This window comes from Nyctibius grandis, chromosome 7, assembly GCF_013368605.1.
Source record: "Nyctibius grandis isolate bNycGra1 chromosome 7, bNycGra1.pri, whole genome shotgun sequence".
NCBI classification, from domain to species: domain Eukaryota; kingdom Metazoa; phylum Chordata; class Aves; order Nyctibiiformes; family Nyctibiidae; genus Nyctibius; species Nyctibius grandis.
The window spans coordinates 33,418,453-33,442,360 of NC_090664.1; the positions used below are offsets into that span (position 1 = coordinate 33,418,453).

Consider the following 23,908-nt stretch of genomic DNA (forward strand, 5'->3'; position numbering starts at 1 on the left):
TGCTTGAGAGCTTGAATATTCTTTCAGTGGCACTACAGACTACATTACAATGAGCAATGCTGGTGAAGGGAGAGGAGGTGAAGGGGATAAAAGTGACAATTAGAAGAGAATTTTGTCTTTAGTAAAAAGCCCCACTAAGGCAAAGATTTTCTTAAAAACAAAAAACAAACAATAAAAACCCAAACCAAAAACCCTTCCCAAGTCTCAGCTCTAAACAATTCCACAGTCTGTGTCATACTTGAAATGAAATACAGGCTCAAAATACACGGACTCATCTCTATTCACTCACTTTGCTTTCTTCAGGAAGTTCTCACTGAATAACAGTCCCCAAATAGGCCAGTCCATCCTGGAATGCAACTTTTAAACACCCTGGCCTCGGGAAGGGAGGCCTCAAGCACAGAGGCCATCTTGTTAAAGGAAGCAATCCTCAGCAGTGGGACTAGCTGTGAGAATAAAGTCTTATTTATATAATAAATACTGCCACGTTGGGGAATTACGAAGTAGTAGTCCTATTTATGCAGAGCAGAATTTGTTTTCAGCTGCACCTTTTCTTTCCAACCTAATTTCTCACAATGCAACCCATTATGACAGAAGGGTCCGAAAAAGCTTTTTCTATCCTACCAAATATACACAAGGATAATTAGTTCTCTTTTGTTACCCCTCTGTAAGGGTTTATATTGTGGAGAAGCTTTTGCAAATTGAAAGAGGTTGCATTGCATTCTGAAGGCAGAGCTGGTTTTGGGTTTTGTTATGTAGAGATAATTGAACAGAAAAGTTCAGGAAAAAAGGTGAAAATATAATTCATTATGAACTCTATAGGAAGATCAGATTACCACATCTTAATTCTTTTTAGAGCAGTATTTTACAATCACATTCCACAATATGTTAGGTCATGCAATGTAAGTGAAGCTTCATACTAGATAGAAGCAACCGTCAATGCAAGTTTTGTTTCCTAACATTATAAGCATTTTCTACAAAATTTATAAATCACATCTTAACTAGTAAATATTCTCTTTATAATCTTTAGGTAGTTTGACAATCAATGAAGAAATTCAGTGTTAGTCTCCAAAGAACTTAATTCACAATAAGTGATAGTTACATTATTTCCCTCAAACACTTCCCCAAAAGTAGCCTCTAATATTGACCGATTCTATTTTAAGAATTTTAAGGATCTGCCTTCTTATATAATGAGCCTGCTGGGTTTCACTTTGTCATTGCTGTTACATCCCACTCTTTTAGCTAACTTCCAGTTAGACTGGGAATTAAAGAGCCACTGGCTTGCATCCATCATTGTTCCATTGTCTGGCTCTCCCTTTAAAATTCACATCTCATGGAAGCTGGTGCAGTCAGTCAGGTGCAATTATTTTGCCCCCAATCTACCATCGATGGCTTTTTAGAGGGTTTGGGGTTGGAGTTTTTTGCTTCTGTTCCTTCTGCCTTACAGACATGATGCTCACTCTGTAGATGTTGGAAGAGTGTTATTCTTCGTTCTAGTAACCTCTCCTTACATAAATTGAATTATAATGTACGTTTTGAGGTAAGCCTCTCTGAAGACTTCTAAACCCATATTCTCACTCTTCCGTGCCAGGACCTCAAAACATTTATACGGACAAGATAAAGGACCAGACTGTGCCTGAAAGATGGAACAGTAGATGGTGAAAGCTTCATAGTATTTAGAAAGTCAAAGGTGCTCTCTTCCCCTTTGGGAGCATGAAGTTCAATGTCGTGCTCTGTTTTACAGTTTCTACGGCAGTTTCTGTGTGACAAATTCCTTAATTTCTTTGTATCTCAATCCCTGCTCTATAAAATGCAGTAACAGGACTTCACCTTACAGAAGTTTAAGCATACACGTAAATCCTTCCAAGACCATAAACACTGTTCTTTAAGGTGTATCTTTCAAAGATACTAAGGTGTTGAGAGGAAGTAACTCTGTAACAAAACCAATACATACTTAAAAACAAAAGGCTATACATTTTTCTCCATGTCTTAGCTCTCACGTTTATGCCAAGGACCCTTAAAACAATTCTATTTCAAATGGGACATTTTTGTGTCATCAACAGTCTTCAACAAATTAAATCAGGAAGCTAAAAATGAATTTTTTTTAAGATTAGAGATTGCTGCTTTTTGAAACATGTTAATAAAGAAAGAAAATTTCTAGAATGAATCAGTCTGTCCATGTGTTAAGTTTTATAGCTGAATTATAAACCCTTGGGAATATGATGTCTATAACAGAAATGTTTATACACCCTTAACTACAGCTGTGCAAGCAACAGTGCTCTAACGCAGCACACAGATAAGACTTACACTAGAAAAAGAGAAAATCCTTTACATTTTGAATGTAAATGATACATAATTTTGAGGCACTAAATATTTCCCATTACAGTAGAAGCGCACATATGAAGCGCTGAACTCCATGTATTGTTACTGCTTTCAGTCTTTCAGTCCCTTCATTTATGCTGAAAAACTGCAAATCCTTTATGCATGAAGCATTGAAAATGTATAAATATTTTTGAAGAGGTTTCCTAGCTCTGAAAAAGCTCTGATCTTATTTGAATCAGTCTGTGATGTGATCATAACTTGTGTCAATTATGAAGTCTCAGAGACTGAGGGGTTGTTTTAAGCAAACTGAGTTTTGTTCTTTTTTCGCATTTTACGAAAACAGAAATTTCATGCAATGTTCTTGAAGGAAATACAAGATACCAACTTTTAAAATTCACAGAATCACAGAATCACAGAATGTTAGGGATTGGAAGGGACCTCGAAAGATCATCTAGTCCAATCCCCCTGCTGGAGCAGGATTACCTAGATCATATCACACAGGCACATGTCCAGGCGGGTTTTGAATGTCTCCAGAGAAGGAGACTCCACAACCTCTCTGGGCAGCCTGTTCCGGTGTTCGGTTACCCTCACCGTAAAGAAGTTTTTCCTCATATTTATGTGGAACCTCCTGTGTTCCACCTTGCACCCATTGCCCCTTGTCCTGTCAAGGGATGTCACTGAGAAGAGCCTGGCTCCATCCTCATGACACTTGCCCTTTACATATTTATAAACATTAATGAGGTCACCCCTCAGTCTCCTCTTCTCTAAGCTAAAGAGACCCAGCTCCCTCAGCCTCTCCTCATAAGGGAGATGTTCCACTCCCTTAATCATCTTCGTGGCTCTGCGCTGAACTCTCTCTAGCAGTTCCCTGTCCTTCTTGAACTGAGGGACCCAGAACTGGACACAATATTCCAGATGCGGCCTCACCAGGGCAGAGTAGAGGGGGAGGAGAACCTCTCTTGACCTGCTAACCACACCCCTTCTAATACACCCCAGGATGCCATTGGCCTTCTTGGCCACAAGGGCACATTGCTGGCTCATGGTCATCCTGCTGTCCACTACAACCCCCAGGTCCCTTTCCCCTATGCTGCTCTCCAACAGGTCTGTCCCCAACTTGTACTGGTACATGGGGTTGTTCTTGCCCAGATGCAGGACTCTACACTTGCCCTTGTTATATTTCATTAAATTTCTCCCTGCCCAACTCTCCAGCCTGTCTAGGTCTCTCTGAATGGCAGCACAGCCTTCCGGTGTGTCAGACACTCCTCCCAGTTTGGTGTCATCAGCGAACTTGCTGACAGTGCACTCTATTCCCTCTTCCAAGTCATTAATGAATATATTGAATAGTACTGGTCCCAGTACCGACCCTTGAGGGACTCTGCTAGACACAGGCCTCCAGCTGGACTCTGTCCCATTGACCACCACTCTCTGGCTTCTTTCCTTCAGCCAGTTCACAATCCACCTCACTATCTGATCATCCAGACCACACTTCCTCAGTTTAGCTGCGAGGATGCTGTGGGAGACCGTGTCAAACGCTTTACTAAAATCGAGATAGACCACATCCACAGCTTTACCATCATCGTGATGAGGTACCTATTCTCGTACTTATTCATACATAGGAGATACTACTAGGTCTAATTGCTGTTAAAACATAGAAAAACACTCAGTCCATGCCTGTAGAATGGATGGAAGAGCGTGCCAGTATCTATTCACTTTACTTACACATATATATGCCCCCAAGCAACCACATTCACGTCAATATTAGTTTCCTTGTCCTTCTTTCCCAATCCAGATCTAATTGCCTGTGTTGTAATATAATTGCTGCTTCTAAGCTTTTGGATTTCATTAACTGCTTTCAAAGAAAAGATGAACTTGCAAGTTTGTTCATTGTTATAGGACAGAAAATTCCAGTGACTTTTTAAATGAAAGCTGTGACTTTCAGGGAATTACATTACTTCAAGCAGTAAGACTGCGGTCAAGTCAAACACTCCAAGATGCCTGCAAGGATTACAAGAACTGGCAAAACTGTTTGAGAAAGATAACTATAAGTGAAGCTAATCTTCCTATTGCTCCCTCTAGAGTAAACAGAAGATGGACTCTTCCATGAAAGCCACCAAATTAGGCTCCCAGTCTGAACTGGACAAGCCAGGAACTTTTCTATAGACTGTTGACCATGGAGGATCCAGTAATAATAAAGAGCAAGTTACACGGTCATGAAAGATGCCTGGAACTGCAGAAACACGGGTTCTGACTCAAAGGATGAACATTTAATGGTATCACATCCAACAACTAGTACCTAATTTTAACTATGATCCTGGTACATTAAGATATTTCTCCTCATTCGGTTAACCACAATTTCAAAAGGTTGTTTTTTTTTTTATCTTTGTGCTTCAGTCCAAAACATTGGACCAAATGGGCTGGGAAGGAGCAGATGGAGAAGAAATAATAGAACGGGAAAGTGCGTATAAACCTCATCACATCTTGTGCAAGTGACCATGCTATGAATTTGAGAGCTGTACATGCACTCCATTGTTATTGCTAATCATTAGGATACTGAAAAAGTATTTGGACTTTCACACTACCAGTAAACTTTTTTTCCTGATAACAAGGAAGTTCCTTCACGTATCTTCAACTTCAGTGGTTAACTTGGAGGTTGACACTCCTGCTGATTTATCTCTTGAACTCTCTGATAAACTACCAAGACAGCCAGTTGGTACCAACAATAAAATTTTGAATGAGTATCAGAAAGAAAACAGCAATGCTGGTGCAGCAAAGGCTTAACCCTGTTTTGGTCAAAAGAGCGGAGAAAAATTCTAACTTTTCTGGCAAGAAACGTTGTTGACATAGCTGTTATCCTGCTCATCCGGCTCAAACTGAATGCTTTCTTCAAAATATAAAAGATGTTAATCACCCAATACAGTGCTGCCCAAATATCCTCTCTACAAAGATTCTTCATGTGCTGAGAAACCTTCTAGTAAACTTTACACAGATGATTGGTTAGGCATTCCTGGCTTATTAAGCAACATTTCTGGATTTTGAGCACAATACCTTTGTACCAGTGTCCATCTGATGCAAATGTGACAAATTTCAGGAAACATTAAAAGCTAAAAAAAAAAGGCAGTGAATTCACATCGACTTTTTTCAGCCATGATAATTAAAATATACAACAGTATGGTCATCAGCTCATAGCAATGACTAGATGGACCTGGCAACAAGGGATGATTATGTGGAAACAATACTCAAAGTTGATTAGAAACATGTTATTTAAAAGTCTCTTCATTGTTACAGTGGAACAGAGAAAACAAGATTCAAAACTGATGGCCCAAAGCAATAACACAGCATCTCTCAACGAGCTCAATACACTTGCCAACTGACATCCCCAAGAAGAAAATACTACGCTATACAGTTTCTCCCTATTTACAGGTAATTGGCAATTCAAAACCATTCAAAGCCAGCAGAAGAAGGAAAGAATAATACTTCAGTAATTCCACATTCGCACTGTAATTAAAAAGGATAAAGCCATTTTAAGTTAATTATGATAACTTCAGCTTGGCATGAATCATATCCTTGAAGAGTCAAGAGAGTAATTAAAAAAAAGACTTACTTATTCCATGCTTGTCTAAGATTTTTAGGGCTGTACTGTGTAAACCGTTCTGTAAGAAAAAGAAGAGGCACATTCAATTATTTACACTAAAACCAGGATTTGTTTTTCACATATATTTATCTACTGTCGATTTTCATCATTTCATCATTTCTATGCAGCTCGAGTCCCAAGACACTGCAGCTCGAGTCCCAAGACAGGAAAAGAAAACCAGCATAGGAGCCATTGCCATACAAACAGGGAGAAAATACCAAAACAAAACCCCAAACACTCCCCCAAAACCTCAACTTGTTAAAATAAACAAACAAACCAAAACAAACCATCATGACATGAAACTCATTTACTGTGGCATCACCAGAAATGGAAATTTTTACAATTATTTCTAAAGTAGTATTTGTCTGCTAGGGAAAAAAAAAAGAAGCTTGAAAACTAAATTTTTTTTTTCTTCACCAGAAATACAATCCTCTGTGATCTCACTGTCATGTTTTTATGCTTCTCTGAAGGCATGAGAGTAAGTGTGGGTCTGTGTGACACACAGGGACACACAAAACATGATGGCCATGTAAGAGTTCATTTTCTGAAGAACACATATAAATAACAAGCAGAAGTAACAAGTACAATGACAGCTTATTTACTCAAATATTAAGTTCTTAAGTTCAGATATAAGTACTTTCCCTCTCATATCCAAGAAGATGCTTGCTCACAGTAGGACTCGAGTTGGCAGAGGAAGATGCTATGAAAGCTGCTGCAGAAGTGAAGATCCAGTACTGTTAGTCCTTTGAACAGGAGCTAAGTGCCTCTCAGGAAGAAAAAAATGCAATCCAGCTGGAGAACATAATAACATTTGCACTGAAATCCTACCATGGAAACTGGTACTTGCACTGGCCAACTACCCTAGTGTGATGGCATTAGTTGCTGTGAAGAAGTCCTAAACTTACAAAATACTCCATAAAATTTCAAAAATTAATTTTGCTTCCTCTCCACCCATGAGCATGACATTTAATAGGCACACTGTACAGTTACAATAGTATTTTTAGAGATATATATGCATACACATGTGCATGCATCTTACTGTGCAAAACAACTGTAAATATTGAGAGGGCTTGTGTTCAAATTCCTGTATTTGTATACTTCACTTATGTCAGTTCTAAAGTTGTCATATATACTTCATACATAGTCAGTTCTAAAGATGCAACAACTATGCAAAAACTATGGCATATATAAAATCCTAGCATCAATGTGGATGATTTTGTTTCTCATAACTTTTTTTTTTTGCCTTTAACTGAAAAGGTTTATGCAGAAACTTCAACTCTCACTGACACTGCTATCGGAAGTTTTCAGTAAGTGGTAGACGTGCAAACTGTGGCTGAGGGCCACTTCACATTTACAAGCTTTGTTGTTTTAACCATACTGATGCAGTTAAAACAATGAAATCACTCTCTCTTAGCTATGTATGACAAGTCTACTGGAAACTGGAAGCTACATGACTATAACTCGTTTTAGCACCAATATAAATTACAAATATCACTTATGTAACATTGTGTCTAAATTTACTCAAATAACTTGCTTAGCAAAAACCCCAAATGCTAACTACATAGTCATACCATTTCAGATGTAAATAAGCATATGAAACAAAAGTCTGTAAAGGTTTTTTTGTGGGTTTGTTTTGTGGGATTTTTTTTGTATTATCAACAAAAAGTTTCTGCACTTGGAAAATATTTGACTATTGTAGATGACCGTTAAAGTAGCACCTACTTGACTTCCCTGTGTTATTGTCACTATAAGATGAATGAAGATGTTTAGCTAAGAAAAGAGAAGACTCTCAGCAACTCTCAGTTGTGCTACCATTACACAGTTCTCAACAAACTGAAATTATTAGGTTGAACTTTTAAGAACTATGTTATACAGTGTTATAAATCTTAATTTGTTGTTAGGATTAGGATATTGGAAAAAATAAATTATAGGTCATGTGGTATATTTTACTAACAGAAAATGTACTGCTCTGTAAATATATCTCCCCAAATAAAATTTTTTATTGCCAATTTTGTGCACATTTCTTAACATGTTGGAATTCATTTATGATATCTCATTTTTGAAAATGCTACCAATTACTTGGTGCGAACTTCAGAAGCATTTAAATTGAATACCACACTACTGACATTATTCTCCATCTTGCAAATTAGAAGCCCTACAGTACTTTCCAATTACTGATAAAGTCAGCTATCCCAGGCACTTGGCAGCTTGCATACTATAAAAAGGATAAAGAATTTAAGCCATTGTGGTAGTTTTTTTCTCTATTTTCTGTTAAGTCTCAATACTGCAATGAGTGCAGAACGTAAGGGTTAAAGAGGGGAAAAAAAAGTTGCTGGGTACAGTCTTACCAAGAGAAGCGAGTGAAGATATTCCCTTACAATTTTCTGTGTGCACATATTACAAGTACATAACTTACCACACCTGAGGCATCCAGATTAAAACCATAGGAAGTGCCAATTTATTTTTATCTCTATTACACATTGCATGCAGTGCATCTACTACAGATGTGCCAATGCCCCGAGGCAGGTCTTTAAATCAAATGGGCAAAGTATCAGGATCGTTCTTAGATGCAACCATGGTTCAGTACCAGTAACATGGCACTGGAGTCAGTGTCTGTGGTTAGGTTTTAATACACAATAGCACAAATAACAACTCAGTACTTAAGTACATGTTCTGTAGTAAGTAGTTCAAGCATTGTATTGGCATTCAGAGCACGACCCAAACTTAGAAGACAGAGGAACATTACAATTCAAATTGTACCTGTTGTTTACTAATTCAGCTTCTGCTCCCCAGAGGAAAAGCCTGAGCTCCAGTAAGGTCAATAGCCAAGTTGCATTGGCCTTAGCAGGGCCTGAGCTCACCCTTGAATTTAAGTTTACAAATGTGAATTAAAAATATCTATGCAAGCAGATACTTACCCACGAAAACTGGAAGAAAATAAAGACTTTCTATGCTTTATAAGTGAATAGTCCAACTGCCCATTCATTTATGACAAAGGACTGAAAAATAACATGCAGCTACACAGTACTGTGTAACAACAAGCCCAAGACATACATGGGAGTTCAGCTAATAAAGTGCAGATTTGCACATTAATCTATTTTGGTGCAAAGAAGTGCTGGGTGGAAAGAGAAATTAACTGACTTGAATCATTGCTGAAAAGCTAATGTAGATGTGGGGAAAGACAGATTTTGATTTCACCTGTCATTCTGCAATATGTTTCGTCAGATACTGAGATGGTTCAAACTGGCACAGCAACGCTGACTTCAGTAGAGCTACATCCACTTAAAACAGTTGAGAAGTATTGTATACAACATATTTTCCTGACTGGACTGTCAGAGGTTCACTCTAATCAATTTAAGCTATTTTCACTGTGGGAGGAAAACAAAGAGTCAACTACTTGGCCAAATTGCCTTAAGGCCTTAGTGTCCAAAGATCTGTTTCAGTTCTGCAAGAAACTGAAAAACTATTGCCATGCCAGATGAGTGTTTCCTAAAAAAGTGATACACTGGAACCAGTTATGTAAATGCTGTTATGAGGGACATGTGTAAGCAAAATGAACAAACTTCTCAAAGAGATCTTCCTTCTTTACTCACTCTACTGCTCTGCTCTAAATCTCTTTTTAAGTAAGTACCTTATTGACCATATTTATCAGGCAGGGAGAGGGAAAACTAGGTGAAACCATGGAAAGGGTGAAACCCTCTCTATAGAGAGGCACATTTTAGTCCTGAGTCCTTAATTTCAAACTCCGTTTATATGCTGTGTGACTGCAGACCATGCTTCTCCTAACCACCGATATCAAGCGGCTCCTCGTTTTAAGTTCTGTATAAGGAAAGAAATCACATATTGATAAAATACAGCTCAAATTTTTCTACACAATTTGTGGTCATGCCTCCAACCAGAATCTTGTTAACTCTCACAGACAGTATAACTAGATGGGACCACTGTGGCAATTAAGCCCAGCCTCGTGTACATGCCAGCTCTTAGTACTTTCCTGAATTAATCCTTCTTCAGAGAATAAAAAACCCAGTAACAAAAGCAGCTGATTTTTATTTCAGAGCTGCCAGAATAGAGAAGCTACAACAATCTTGTCCTTGAGTTTCTCCATCGTGATCCAGATTTTTAAGTCCTCAACTGTGAAACCACAATATAACACACCTATGAACACCAATCTAGCAGTTACAACAGAGGCAAAAAAAGAGGTAACCTCCCAGCTTTTATCTAACGAACCTCTGCTTGTGTCCAATTAATGAGAGAACTGGAATTCAGTCTCACAATTTTTCTTCTGAGTTACTTTTCAGCGTGAACTACTCTCACGCACCTGTATGAATGCCTCTGTCTTTTGTTGCTTGATGAATACAACCAAATCCAAAGCTATACATATGTGTTTCTGACAAACTGCACAAAATCACATTTTATGATACCTTCAAGCATATAGCTTTGGTAATTGTTTTTCAGATGCTCCCATTGGTTTGATCACAAAAAATAGCAATATCAGTCAGTAGATCCTGACTGTATGCAAGATCCTGAAAGTACTGCAGAATTACCATGAATGCTCCCCCAAAAAGTCTTACATTATGAAAGGCAGCAGCACAGGCAGTCCAAATCTCGGTCCAACCTTGTGGAAGAAACTCCATGTAGCCAAAACTTACTAACCCTCCTTCAGAAATGAAAGGCAAACAGGCACATGCGAGAATTTCACACAGATACTCACATCATCAACCACTCAAACAACCATCCTCCAGCACATGCAAGCCACTGTCAGGAATGTGAGGCAGATCATCTTGCTGAGGCAGCTGCTCATTCTTATTAACATTGAGATTAAAGAAACCTAAAAAAATGTATTTATAGATCAAGATTTGATCTGAAATGTATTTTGAATTTTTGTAGTTCAAATTGTGAGTATATATACTAGAGTTTAAATGTTTTCAGTTTATTATTATTAAATGTGCTTATTTTGAATAAAAACACTGATGACTGACACAGTAAACTTATCTGAAATTTAAAGTAAGAAGCGTGATTTTAATTTCCTTTATGCAAACACTTAAATATTTGAAAAACTTTTGGGAACAAATTCAGGAAACAAAATTTGATCCTCAGTAATTTTTATCCCAAATATACAGTCATCATCCTCACTAGCAACCATGTCTCACTGTTAAAGAGCTGGCATTTCATGTGGGTGCTGTATTTCACTAGTCAAAGGTGATTTTTCATTATGTAAAACAAAAGAAGGAAGAAGAGATTTTATTTTTTGTTTAAATCCCACAGCACTTAGAAGTATTTCCCATTTGCTTCTTAGAAGGTCAAGTTAGCCAAATCTTGATTAATCAAGTGGTGAGTTCATAATGAAATGCTGTGTAAAGAGACCCCTGCATAGGACTGCATAAATAAGAGCAAACATACAGTACGCATATTCCTTATTGGAAAGAAGTATCAATTGCGTGATCTTCCTGTAGCATACCGCTTACTCTTAAGATTTTAAAAGAGTATAGAAAAGGAGTAGCCTAATATATTACATCAACACCTTCAGAAGCTCAGCCTCGGAGCCAAGATTCACTGTTCTGCTGGGCACTAAACACAACACGCTCAGATGCCGGGTGGTGCAGTTACATGAACGTTCTTCTGGCAGTCAAAGGATTTGCTTCACGCCTCGCAGCACAGCTTACTCAATGCCTTGTGTGCCCGACTGTGCCCCACAAACAGTATCATCCACAAAGCTGTTGGAATAACAACTGCAAAATGGAAGCAGAAGTGAGCAACTAAGATGGAAGAGAGGGAGGAAATTTCTTGAGCTGGTTGATTTGACAAACCTGATGCATCAAAAAAAATTATGTTCTTAAAACAACTGCTCCCCAACTGTACTCAGCTTGAAGACTTTGGAGGGAGAAAAGGCCTATGCCAGAAAGCTCATCCATTACACTCAGCTGTATTAAGTCGTCTTAGAAATGACAGTATCAATATCCTGCATCAAGGATGGGTTCAAACAGAAGCGAATTTCAGCAGAACTCACTAGTGAGCTTATTAGCAGACCACTGAAGGAACTACGGGTCTGCTGTGAGAACTGAAAAAATAAGCAGTTGCATTTTAAGTAACATAAAACAAGATGAGGGTTTTTTCTCTTATATCAGTCAGAAAAACACATGAACTATTATACCTTTGCCACGTTTGCCTTGAAAGGACCTAGAATAGGCAAGGAAAGCTACATAAGGAATTAGAAGCAGACCACATTTTGATTTTTTAGCTCCTTCTTAGCATTATTGATAATCAGCTTCTAGTCTAAACCAAAGAACTTAAAATGCAGTTTGACTTCAAGGCATTTTTTATGTTGTTAATCAAAACATGCTGGCTAATATGCATTCCTTGATTAATGTTCTTCTCTACTTTAAACCAAATGTGGTTAGCTTAAATGCAAATATTTAAACATCACCATAATTAATATTTTGAAAAGTCTAATGCACGATTTCTTTAAACGTGTTTTCTTTACATTTAAATTAAAAGTCTAAAGTGACTAACATTATATTGTGATATGTAAGACATATGCTATTTTTATTAAAGATTCAATCCTAAAAATATTTAAATTATGTTAGCTGAAGATATAAAGACAAGCATCCATGCTGACAAGCAAATTTTCAAGCACTATTTGCAGCACTAATGTGCAATTGGAGTTTTTACTGAAGTTCAACCACAAATGGAGTTTTATCATAATCATGAGTTAAACTTTGCTTTTTTGTATGCCAAATGTCTTGAGAAAAATTACTTCAACTCCCTACCCTCCAACCCCACCCCCTCTCCTCTCCTCCCCTCCCTTCCAAAAGCACCTGCTGTAGTAGAGCGCAGGTTACGTAAAGAAGAAGGATAGATGCTGTTTTCTAAACTCTCTACTGAGCATGAGTAGCAGATATAATTTTAATAGCCAGCATTGTCTGAAGCACCGGACTTTTATATTAAATGGTTCCACCTTTTAGCAGTGCTCACCCTGGCTCCCTTGCATATATAGTAGCTACTTTAACTTTTCAGTTTCATGCAATTTTGTTTAAAGAACGGTGAAAACACTGACAACTCTGCTTCCCTTGGGTTGTGGTTCTCTTCTTCTTAGGGTAATGGGCTCTAGCCCACACTAACTCCCAAACCATGCCCAGGAATTAATTATTTGGAAGTGCTAGTTGTCATGCACTAAAGGCATGCCAGAGGCTGCCCTAACAGTTTAACAGCAGAGAATCCCACATTGCCTGCGAACATTGACTGGCATCAGTGTAGATGTAAACAAACAAGATATTGATTCACCGAATCACATAGAATCAATCAGGTTGGAAGAGACCCCTGGGATCGTGGAGTCCAACCATTGCCCTGACACCACCCTGTCAACTAGACCATGGCACTAAGTGCCATGTCCAGGCTTTTCTTAAACACAGCCAGAGACGGTGACTCCACCACTTCCCTGGGCAGCCCATTCCAATGTCTAAGGACCCTTTCTGAGAAGAAATTCTTTCTAATGTCCAACCTGAACCTCCCCTGGAGAAGCTTGAGGCTATGTCCTCTTGTCCTATCACTAGTTGCCTGGGAGAAGAGGCCGACTCCCACTCCACTACAACCTCCCTTCAGGTAGTTGTAGACTGCAATAAGGTCACCTCTGAGCCTCCTCTTCTCCAGGCTAAACAACCCCAGCTCCTTCAGCCGTTCCTCGTAGGTCATACCCTCCAGACCCTTCACCAGCTTGGTCGCCGTCCTCTGGACTCGCTCCAACACCTCAACATCTTTCTTGAAGTGTGGGGCCCAGAACTGGACACAGTATTCAAGGTGCGGCCTCACCAGTGCCGAGTACAGAGGGACGATCACTTCCCTACGCCAGCTGGCTATGCTATTCCTAATAGAGGCCAGGATGCCATTGGCCTTCTTGGCCACCTGGGCACACTGCTGGCTCATGTTTAGCCGGCTGTCGATCAGCACCCCCACGTCTCTTTACTGAGGGTGCACTCAATCCCTACGTCTAGTTCATCTATAAAGATATTGAACAGCACCGGCCCCAGAACTGAGCCCTGGGGAACCCTGCTAGTGACCGGCCACCAGCTGGACTTTGCCCCATTCACCACCACTCTCTGGGCTTGGCCATCCAGCCCATTTTTAACCCGAAAATTCAGTGTGTAACAAATTGTTGACAGGCCTTGGTGAAACTTTATAGGAAAAACTGTTATGAAAGTTTGAAAAGCCGTGTGTCCTCATATACAGTATTTCCACAGATTTGTGCCAAAGTTTAGTCTCTCAGCCCAGCCCTACTCTAAATGAAGACTTAATCCTTTGAAAAAACATGGCTATCAATCAGCTGTTAAGGTGCAGGTAGGCAGATCATATTTCTAAACCAAATCTATATTTATTGATCACCTGGGAAGCAAAGCAGAATTCCTGAGTTAGAACACCAGCTCTGCAGTGGTTTTGTCAGTCACAGACTTCGGATTTTTTAATAAATCCACAAAGCATCTGTCAATCTCTGACAGACTCCATTATGCAGTATTTCCCATGAATACTGTTTTTTTTTTTCTCTAGTTTCTTTTTGTCTTCTGCTTTCTCCTTAAGGAGAGTCTCTTAACTCTTTTCATCCTCACTTTAGGGATTCTCTTTTAAAAATCAGTGCTCAGTGGATGTTTCCATTGTCTCATAAAGGCACCTTTTCAGGTGTATTACTTTATAGTGTAACTGATCATCTGTTGAACATAGTGAGGTTCAGTCTCCTACACTATCAGCCTAAGAATAAATATTTAACTTTCTTTCACCTAGAGACAGTATTGTAATGAAACTGATGCACAGTGAACATTACAAAGCATTCTCACTTTTCTCCACCTTCCTAACAAGTTACTTCTTCTCCTTGACTGTTCCCATCTCTTCATGGCCACCATCACTTCATTTATCTTCCGTTGTGACCAAATCTTACCTTCTCCCGCTTTGCTCACTGACAGTACCTTCTGATAAATCTTTATTTAACTTCCCAGGGTGGCGTTTTTGCATCTTCAGTCCCAAACACTAATTGAGAATGTAGGAAAAGCGAAAACTTGACTTAAGTGTAGATGTTGATCCAAAGGCTTATTTTTCTCAATTATTTGGGCAGGACTCTGAATCCAGGAGAAACGGCTGGAGAAGAAAAGAAGGTAACACCCCAGACTAAATAAAATGGGAGATTTAATGACAATGGAGATAATAATACACAAAAATTGGGAACACTCAGACACAAGACTGGTAAGGAAGCAGCTTGTTTCGGAATAGTGCTTCATCTTCACTCATGCAGATGAGACATAGCAGATGCCTCGTTTCATTTTGTTCTTGGAGACATTGGTCCAGTGATACAATCGGTGGTTAGATCTGCTTTAGTGCAGCAAATCTAGATATTTCTTAAAATATTGTAAAAAAAAAGAATAAATAGTGAAAACATGTTCTCAAAGTCATGTGTCAGAGGGTCATATTCATCATTTAGAGTGTCTGTGTCCAATAACCTGTAACATGGGGCTTCTAAGCTGGATGAAACCCCAAGATTTTATTGAAACAGCAACTAACAGTTGTTCATAATTTCCTCGAACTGCTGTCTTACTTGAGGGCAGATAATTTACTTTCACAGTGATCCTGAATGGCTGGGTTTCTTTGGTGATATGTGAGTACAGGAAGTCCCACTCAAGATCATAGCAGTCACAACAGCTTCAAAGTGAATCACAGAGGTAATGCAAAGTTAGTGAAATACTTCTGAAGTATTTCAGGATTTTCAAATGCATTATTTAGATTATCCTTAAGTAATGTACTAAGCAGGACATGTGTGCATGTGTGTCTGTGTGCACAGGTGCAAACAAAAACCGAGAGGACCGAGGCTGAGGCACAGAGCAAGCTCAAAAGACCAGGCCAACTTTTAGCTTTAAATATCTCCCATATTACTTAGAGTATTTGTAAGATAGAAAGTAATCAAAGATCTCAAAGCAGGTTGTTTTCTGACTTTTTAAATGACAAACCAAATTATGACAGTTTTATTTTTACAATTACAGGCTGTTAAAAATCACTGAGGTTAGGGATGTAGACAATGTAGAGCCACCCACAGCTAGCCTTAGGAACACATTTCTTATTCAGCCTCAGAAATGTTCCCGCATGTTAAGATGTCAGAGATCATTGTTGTTTATGCACTGGCTGCTTTCCATAATAATCAGACCCTTGGCCACTCTAGTAGAGAAGAGACTAATGCCATGTTTTTCAGACATGTTTCTCCTAGTAACCTGTGATTAGCTCTCTGCAGCACAGGACTGTGCCCTATCAAATCACAGCATGAAAATTAGTTATTTAAGTCTGTATGCAAACAAGAAATACAATGAAATTTTGTTTCTACTCCTAATAGTCTTCTCAACTCCACAGGCATTTAATGTGCCCGGCGTTTTGTTAACTACAGTAACTATTTCTCACTGATACTTTCTGTTCAAATCCTATTGCTTTATGCTTACACAACTCAGTTTATAGCATCAAAGCCTTACCTGGGTGCATGTTGATATCGTCATCACCAGTGCTCTCTGCACTTCTCAATTTATCACACTTATTGTTTGCAGCTATCAGTCTTAAAACTCACAAAGACACACAAAGCACAGGAGTTACTTAACCCTATATCATCTATATTTAAATGCAGTAATTTCACAAATCTTAAGTAATGGAACTGGTTCAGATCTGCCAAGACATTTCAGGTTCCCTCCTGCATTCTTCTGCTAAGGAAAGGAAAAGATTAAATCATCTTAAATGTACTATTAAAGCATTAACCTCAATTTTTGCTCCAAAGTAGTCGATCGGGAAAGAAGAATCTTTCAGTCCCATACACTGAGGAAATTTTCTCTAGGGTATAACAACAATTTCAGACCAACAGGGAGGGGAGCATGGCTGGCTGAGCATCTGTGGAAGGGGACAATGCAGCCTTGCCATAGCCAGAAAACTTTTGTGCACAGAATAGCATGAAGGAAAGCATTTTTTTAAGAAGCAACAGAGAACCTGGTATCCATGACCAAACAGCTCCAACTACCCTAACAGCATGAGCAAATAGTGCAATTCCAGCCCAGCCTGTAGGTCAGAGCACTTTGTACAGAGCACTCTTTAGATGCTGGTACCCCAGTACGATCCCAGAGGTGATGTGTTTTGCTGCTAACCATTCCACACTTTACCAGCATAAAGTCCAATTACTCAGTTTTGGGGTATATAAGCCAAGTTTTGGTTGTTCGGTTAGATTATGCTTTCTATTGCTGTAATTTCTAAACTCAGCAAATAAGGAACTGTAGGACAAAAAAAAAAATCCTTTTACCAAGGCCATGAAGGATATAGGGTGGTACAAAAGGAGTGCAGAACATAGCATTGGTACGAAAGAGGGCTTTTTCCTCTGGAGTGCTTTGCGTTAACAGGACCTAGAAAGATTAAATAATTGCCAGTGAGAATAGTAATTACTCTGACTTGCAAATCTACATACTTCACAGATGTGGAAAGTATCTGAGAGAACAAAGACCACACCATGCAGAAATGGTGAAAATACCAAGTGACCATTTTCTGTCTTGGAGGCATCTTTCCTCCTGTCCCCATTCTGCATTTGTATAAATATTACATTAATAGCTGACAAAATCCATAGTCTGGGACAGAGAAAATAAAAGCAAGTCTAACACAATGCTTGTATAAAAATTAGATTTAATGAAGTGCCTACTGTGTATTAATTTCCTGATGTTCTGTGGTAATAAACCCACATCCCTTAACACACTTGGAAGCCAAACAGAAAATTGAAACCAGGAAAATTCTTGGCTGCCATCTACTGTTCAAAACTTTTCTGTATCACACAGAAGAATAAAAAGAACAAACCCAAAGAGCACTCACTGACATCTCCAGGTTTCCTCCTTCTCTTTACTATTCTTGGATAAAAACAATGCCTTTGGACTGCTGTTTAAAACTACTATATTTCTGGAAGGATTCTGTGTATATGCTCACCTTTTAATCAGTACCAAGAATGAGAAACACAAAAGCTTGTAAACCTAGTGACACACTGATTTAGGGAAGAACACTGTAGTATTCTTAGCATTTCAGTGAAAAGCTGTACTTGTTAAAGAAGTCCTACTAATTCAGTAGAGAGTGATTTCACTATACAGCAATAAGACACCACTACGACAGAGACTGAAAAGCAATGTGCAAGAAAGCTGTTTGCCTTCCCTTTCCTCGAAGCTTTGTGTTACTATCAGGGTAAGCCCTACAATATATTTGTTTCTCTATCTTATTTTGAGAGCTGCCTAGATCTCTTTGTCCTTTTCAGCTCCTCTGCCCCTTCTCCTCCCTCTTTGCTGCCCCAAAGAAGCCACTATGATCCTGCAGATCTGACAAACAGGACAGGCTGGAATGAAAAGGGAATCTTCTTCTTTATGTCCAACCTATAAGATGACTTGGAAATTAGGTTTAAATGACATAGGATGCCAGGTTGTCACAGTTTATGACAAAAACTGAAGGAACTATAATCTACAGTAAAGGAGAACCAGGAGTTTACTGAGAAACCTTAGGCCTGCAAGGACAAAAACATCTGAAATTGGATTTCTGGGTCAATTCTGTCACTCACAGACCTAGTCATATGGTTATAAACTGATGACTCATCCTAGTAAAATATACTGGGAGCCAATTAAGTGCTTCATCTGAAAGCATCTAGTAACCTTCTCTTTACCACCTAGCTCAAACCCACTCACAGCAGGTCCAACAAGTTCAGGCTACTCAGGCCCCATCTGGTCAGGTTTTGAACAGGATGGAGATGTCAAACCTCTCTGGACAATTAGTTCCAATATTTCACCACCCCCACTAGCCAGCATGTCTCCTACTCATTCGCCCGCTTGGCATGTTTAAAAACCAGTATTTCTAAGATGCCCACTCAAAAGTTTACAAGACTATATATATTACATATATATGCATACATACATATATAGCATAATGGAGCTGACCGTGGATTTCTAGCTTGTAGTGAACAAACTTCTCCTTCTCACACAAAGGTATCAGATGGTGAAAGAGCTTTTCAAGAACGGTTGTAGAATATGACAACTTCAAGTACAATGCATATTAAAAAACTGAACCTTTGTAGAAAGGTACTAACAAATGATGTAGTAGTAACTTCAGCCTTCAAAAAGTCTTTTCTCTACTATTTAGTTTCCTTTAGTATTCCTCAAAGTTCAGGGTGTTCTGTGGAAAAGTAATATTGATCAGGAATCAGCCTACCAGCAATCTGAAAAGTATGATATTCAGTGGCTGAGGAATGCAAGCAGGTCAGGGCTCATACTGTAATAAATAGGAGAAAATGCAAAAGAAATTAAACAAAAGAAAACCCCCACCCCGAGCACAATCAAAAGTAAGCAGCTAGAAAAAGTGCATTATGGTTCGTGCACGGCGTACCAGGTCATTTTGAAGCTTGTGGGCAGGGGATGTAATTACTTGTGTTCTGTATCTCCAGAAAGAGAATTTGGCTGAACTTGGTACTTCAACCTACCTGGTTTGAAATGGGGTAAAGAGTGGACTCCAGGCCATGTATCTTCGTTTGGTGTTCCAAGTACCTGTGCATTAAAAAAAAAAAAAAAAAGAAAGAAAAAAACAAGAAAAAAACACATTGCTTTAATGGAAAAGACTTAATAAGTCATAGCATTGTATAAAGCCACTCCTCATTGTAAGCTCAATGCACCTTACAATCTAAACTTTAAATAGGCTTAATTTTGGGGGAGAGGAGGGTACAAAAAGTTAAATGACTACCATTGTTTCAAGGTACAGGTGGAGCCAGTAAAGCACGTAACAGTGCTGTGTTCCTGTCAGGTTGCCTATTTAACCAATACACATTAAAGCTACTTTCCATCGACCAGTGTCGTATCTCAGAGCACTGGTGTTACAGAGGCTAGATATTTTAGCTCAGAAATAATTTCAATCCCTGTAAACTTAAATAAGATGAACAGATACCTAATAGATGCTAGGATAGAAGATTTGCACAGATGGTGAAGCAGATGACCAAGAGCATGGCATGAAAAAGAATGCACAGCACAAGACAACAGTTGTCCTTTTAAGTGAATGTAGTATACATAAAACCAGTAAATTTTTAGGACTTTATTGACCCATGCATTAAGCTTTGTTTCTATTCACTTCAACTGTCCTCCTTCTTGCAGTGTAAATTGGACCAACTTTCAGCAGCGAAGTATTCAACACTTCTCAAGTGCATCTTATATCGTCTGCTCACATGAAAAGTTCACTCCCTGTGTCTTTGGCACAAATAATAAATAAATTGAGAGAACTGCTATAATTAGTTCTCCCAAACCTGTTTTTGCTTCATGAGACATAACTATCAATGCTTACTTTAAGTGGAGCCAAAAGGAACACCTAAAGTAGCAGCTCTACAAATGCATTTCTGAATGAGTTGTGGAATTTGGTATTTCACCAGTGGGATCTTCCTTGTCACAAATTTACACCGAATTTCTCCCATCAACAAAAATGCTAGGGACTGTTTTCAATATTTGTTATAAGCTCAGGCCCTGGAATAAAAGGCTGATATTCTGAAGTAAAACCATTCCACATCAGTCTGGTGCTTGTTTTGCATTGTCACAAACATACAAAACCCCCTGACAGCCCTGCCCCTAACAGATCTTCTGAATAAATCTTTTGGACCTGCATATCTTGAGTTACTGTGATATTCTGTGATCACTTACTTACACCAGCCCAAAATAAGCACAAAGTTGGTGTGAAAATCTTTGGTCCAAGTATCTATTCCCAATCATTTGGAGCTGAAGAGATTTTTTTTTTATTGTGTCTGCTGCAATATACATATGCATTAAGAGCACTAAATGAAGGACCACTCCAGAATATCTGTTGCACTTCTTAAGCTATGTAAACATTTGTTCATGTTGATAAATTCAAGCTTAAAAAAAATCTTATAAGCAAGACTGGGAAGCTAAAAACACAAAAAAGTTCTCTTCATCTCTGCCTGAAATTTATTTCATAAAATTTGGAAACTGGTTTAAAAACTTGAGGCAGAAGTGACTTCTTAGATAGATACAATTCTTACCTACAAGGTGTGCTTTATTACTCTAGAGCCTCAAGTTTGTTAAGCAATTTATATCACTAATGTGTTTTTAATCTAAGAATATTAATGCAAAAATCATCTTTCTCCACTATTACATACAATAAGCAAATAGTCCAACTTAGATGTAGTATGACCAGAAGGAGGTTAAAGCAGAGCACCAAGGTGTCAGAGAAACAGACTACAGTATCACCGCAATTAGACAGTATGTGTTCATGTGGTCATTTGGATATGCAAGTTCACCGATTTTATTTGTAAATATTGTTTGTAGGACATTGCTTTCAGTTCTTGTGACACTTGTGTTAATCGGCATTTGAATAAGATAAACCTGGCCCTGCAGCCCTGATTCATCACAACACCAATATTAATTTCATTATTGCTATTAGGGAGAGCACAATTCTCTCATTAAACATAGAAGTTAGGAGACACCGTTGGCACTATGTCATGATTAAATCACTTTGCAAAAAACTTTCACCTGGCTTCTGTATTTATCAAGCTCCTGGTGCCAAGCACCTTCCAGACCAGGAGAGGGAGCCCGTGGATTAAAAACAGAGATTCTTGCATCCTCAGTTTAAATTCAGAAATATAGTCCTCAACTTCGCAACCCCTCTTAGCAAACCAAAGGTATATTCTCTCATGAAACGTTATGAATACATGAAAATTAGCCACATTCTTCCAAATATATGTTCTTAATCGTCTCTTATTTTAGATTAGACATAGGTAGATAAGGCACTGTACAGATGAATATTAAAACCATCTAACAAAATCTGAAACTTCCAGTCCAAGTTAGAATATTTATCAGACCAATTTAATGTAGGACTTGAAGCTAAGAAATGGATTATTCTGATTTTCAAAGTAACATCAGGTCCAGTAACAGAGGGCTTAATGGGAGATCACTTTTGTAATGAATCTTATGTGACTCACAATTTTTTGTTTCACTAGTTTTCCAATCCATTTCTTTAATAATATTCCAGCACATCTGCTGCTACAGTGTTTAAGAGCCAGCTACAAACAAGTTTTGTGCATTGGAGTACTCAAAACAGCCACAGTATTTATACCTTCTGTCACGGGTAGCATTCAGGCTAACAACAACTAGGGTTTTCTGTCAACTAAATACCTACCATTTTTTAAGACAGGGGCATTTGGTAGTTCAGCCAAGGATCCAGACACTGTATTTTAATACATTGTACAAACACTATAAAGATAATCCTTCTTCCACACAATTTTTAACATGTACAATACAGAAATTCACAGTATGTGACTATCAATCAACAAACAAGGAGGAGAAGGCAGCAATGAAATGACTGTGGTTTTGGATAAGATGAAACAGTCACTGCCCACGGATATGTCAACATAAATAGATTTGTAAGCATCACCTTGCAAGTGATGCTTCTAAGCAGCAATCAATCCCATTTCGACGAGGTGGGATTAGGCAACCCAAAGCAATGAGCTTTGACACCTGCTATAAAGAAAGCAAAGTGAAGTTCACATGTAACACCACGGTGGAGAAGGATTTTGTTTTGCGGCTAACAAAAGAGAAATAAGGGACCAACATGGAAAAGGAAAGCAGAGGAGGAAGGGAGAACCCAACAGTCTTCTGTTTTTACTCCAAAACACCACCCCTTAGCAGTTAAGACTGATTATCCAGACCAAACTACTAGCAACATCTTAGCATCTAACTGATTATATTAGAGACCTGGCTGTAGCAAACCACTGGTTACCCAGCCAGTGCTGGAGAACAAGTCTAACCTTACAGCAGACAGTGGAAGTGGAAGATACAGGAGAGACAGCAGCCTGGATCAACACCAGGAGCTGTTATTTTATGGGTGACCTCCTAGCCCTGACTGTCCTTTCATAGTCACAGAATCACAGAATCACAAAATGTTAGGGATCGGAAGGGACCTCGAAAGATCATCTAGTCCAATCCCCCTGCTGGAGCAGGATTACCTGGATCATATCACACAGGTACATGTCCAGGCGGGTTTTGAATGTCTTCAGAGAAGGAGACTCCACAGCCTCTCTGGGCAGCCTGTTCCAGTGTTTGGTTACCCTCACTGTAAAGAAGTTTTCCCTCATATTTATGCGGAACCTCCTGTGTTCCACCTTGCACCCACTGCCCCTTGTCCTGTCAAGGGATGTCACTGAGAAGAGCCTGGCTCCATCCTCGTGACACTTGCCCTTTACATATTTATAAACATTAATGAGGTCACCCCTCAGTCTCCTCTTCTCCAAGCTAAAGAGACACAGCTCCCTCAGCCTCTCCTCATAAGGGAGATGTTCCACCCCCTTAATCATCTTTGTGGCTCTGCGCTGGACTCTCTCTAGCAGTTCCCTGTCCTTCTTGAACTGAGGGACCCAGAACTGGACACAATATTCCAGATGCGGCCTCACCAGGGCAGAGTAGAGGGGGAGGAGAACCTCTCTTGACCTGCTAACCACACCCCTTCTAATACACCCCAGGATGCCATTGGCCTTCTTGGCCACAAGGGCACACTGCTGGCTCATGGTCATCCTGCTGTCCACTAGGACCCCCAGGTCCCTTTCCCCTGTGCTGCTCTCCAACAGGTCTGTCCCCAACTTGTACTCATACATGGGGTTGTTCTTGCCCTTGTTATATTTCATTAAATTTCTCCCTGCCCAACTCTCCAGCCTGTCTAGGTCCCTCTGAATGGCTGCGCAGCCTTCCGGTGTGTCAGACACTCCTCCCAGTTTGGTGTCATCAGCGAACTTGCTGACAGTGCACTCTATTCCCTCATCCAAGTCATTAATGAATATATTGAATAGCACTGGTCCCAGTACTGACCCTTGAGGGACTCCGCTAGACACAGGTCTCCAACTGGATTCTGTCCCATTGACCACCACTCTCTGGCTTCTTTCCTTCAGCCGGTTCA

At 39.2% G+C, this 23,908-nt stretch overlaps 1 protein-coding gene across 3 annotated transcripts in view; it reads right to left on the bottom strand.

Annotated features, from left to right (window-relative positions):
- CDK14 (cyclin dependent kinase 14) overlaps positions 1-23,908 on the bottom strand; it is a 343,381-nt gene that overhangs the window by 103,598 nt on the left and 215,875 nt on the right. For 2 of the 3 annotated variants that reach the window (XM_068405279.1, XM_068405281.1), the window contains exons 11-12: positions 19,449-19,512; positions 5,921-5,969 (exon numbers count right to left, since the gene is read on the bottom strand). In XM_068405279.1, the coding sequence (XP_068261380.1) occupies positions 5,921-5,969; positions 19,449-19,512 (113 nt within the window). Of the gene's footprint in view, positions 1-5,920; positions 5,970-17,252; positions 17,353-19,448; positions 19,513-23,908 lie in introns of those variants that run through there. The other variant, XM_068405280.1, reaches the window with a different exon arrangement.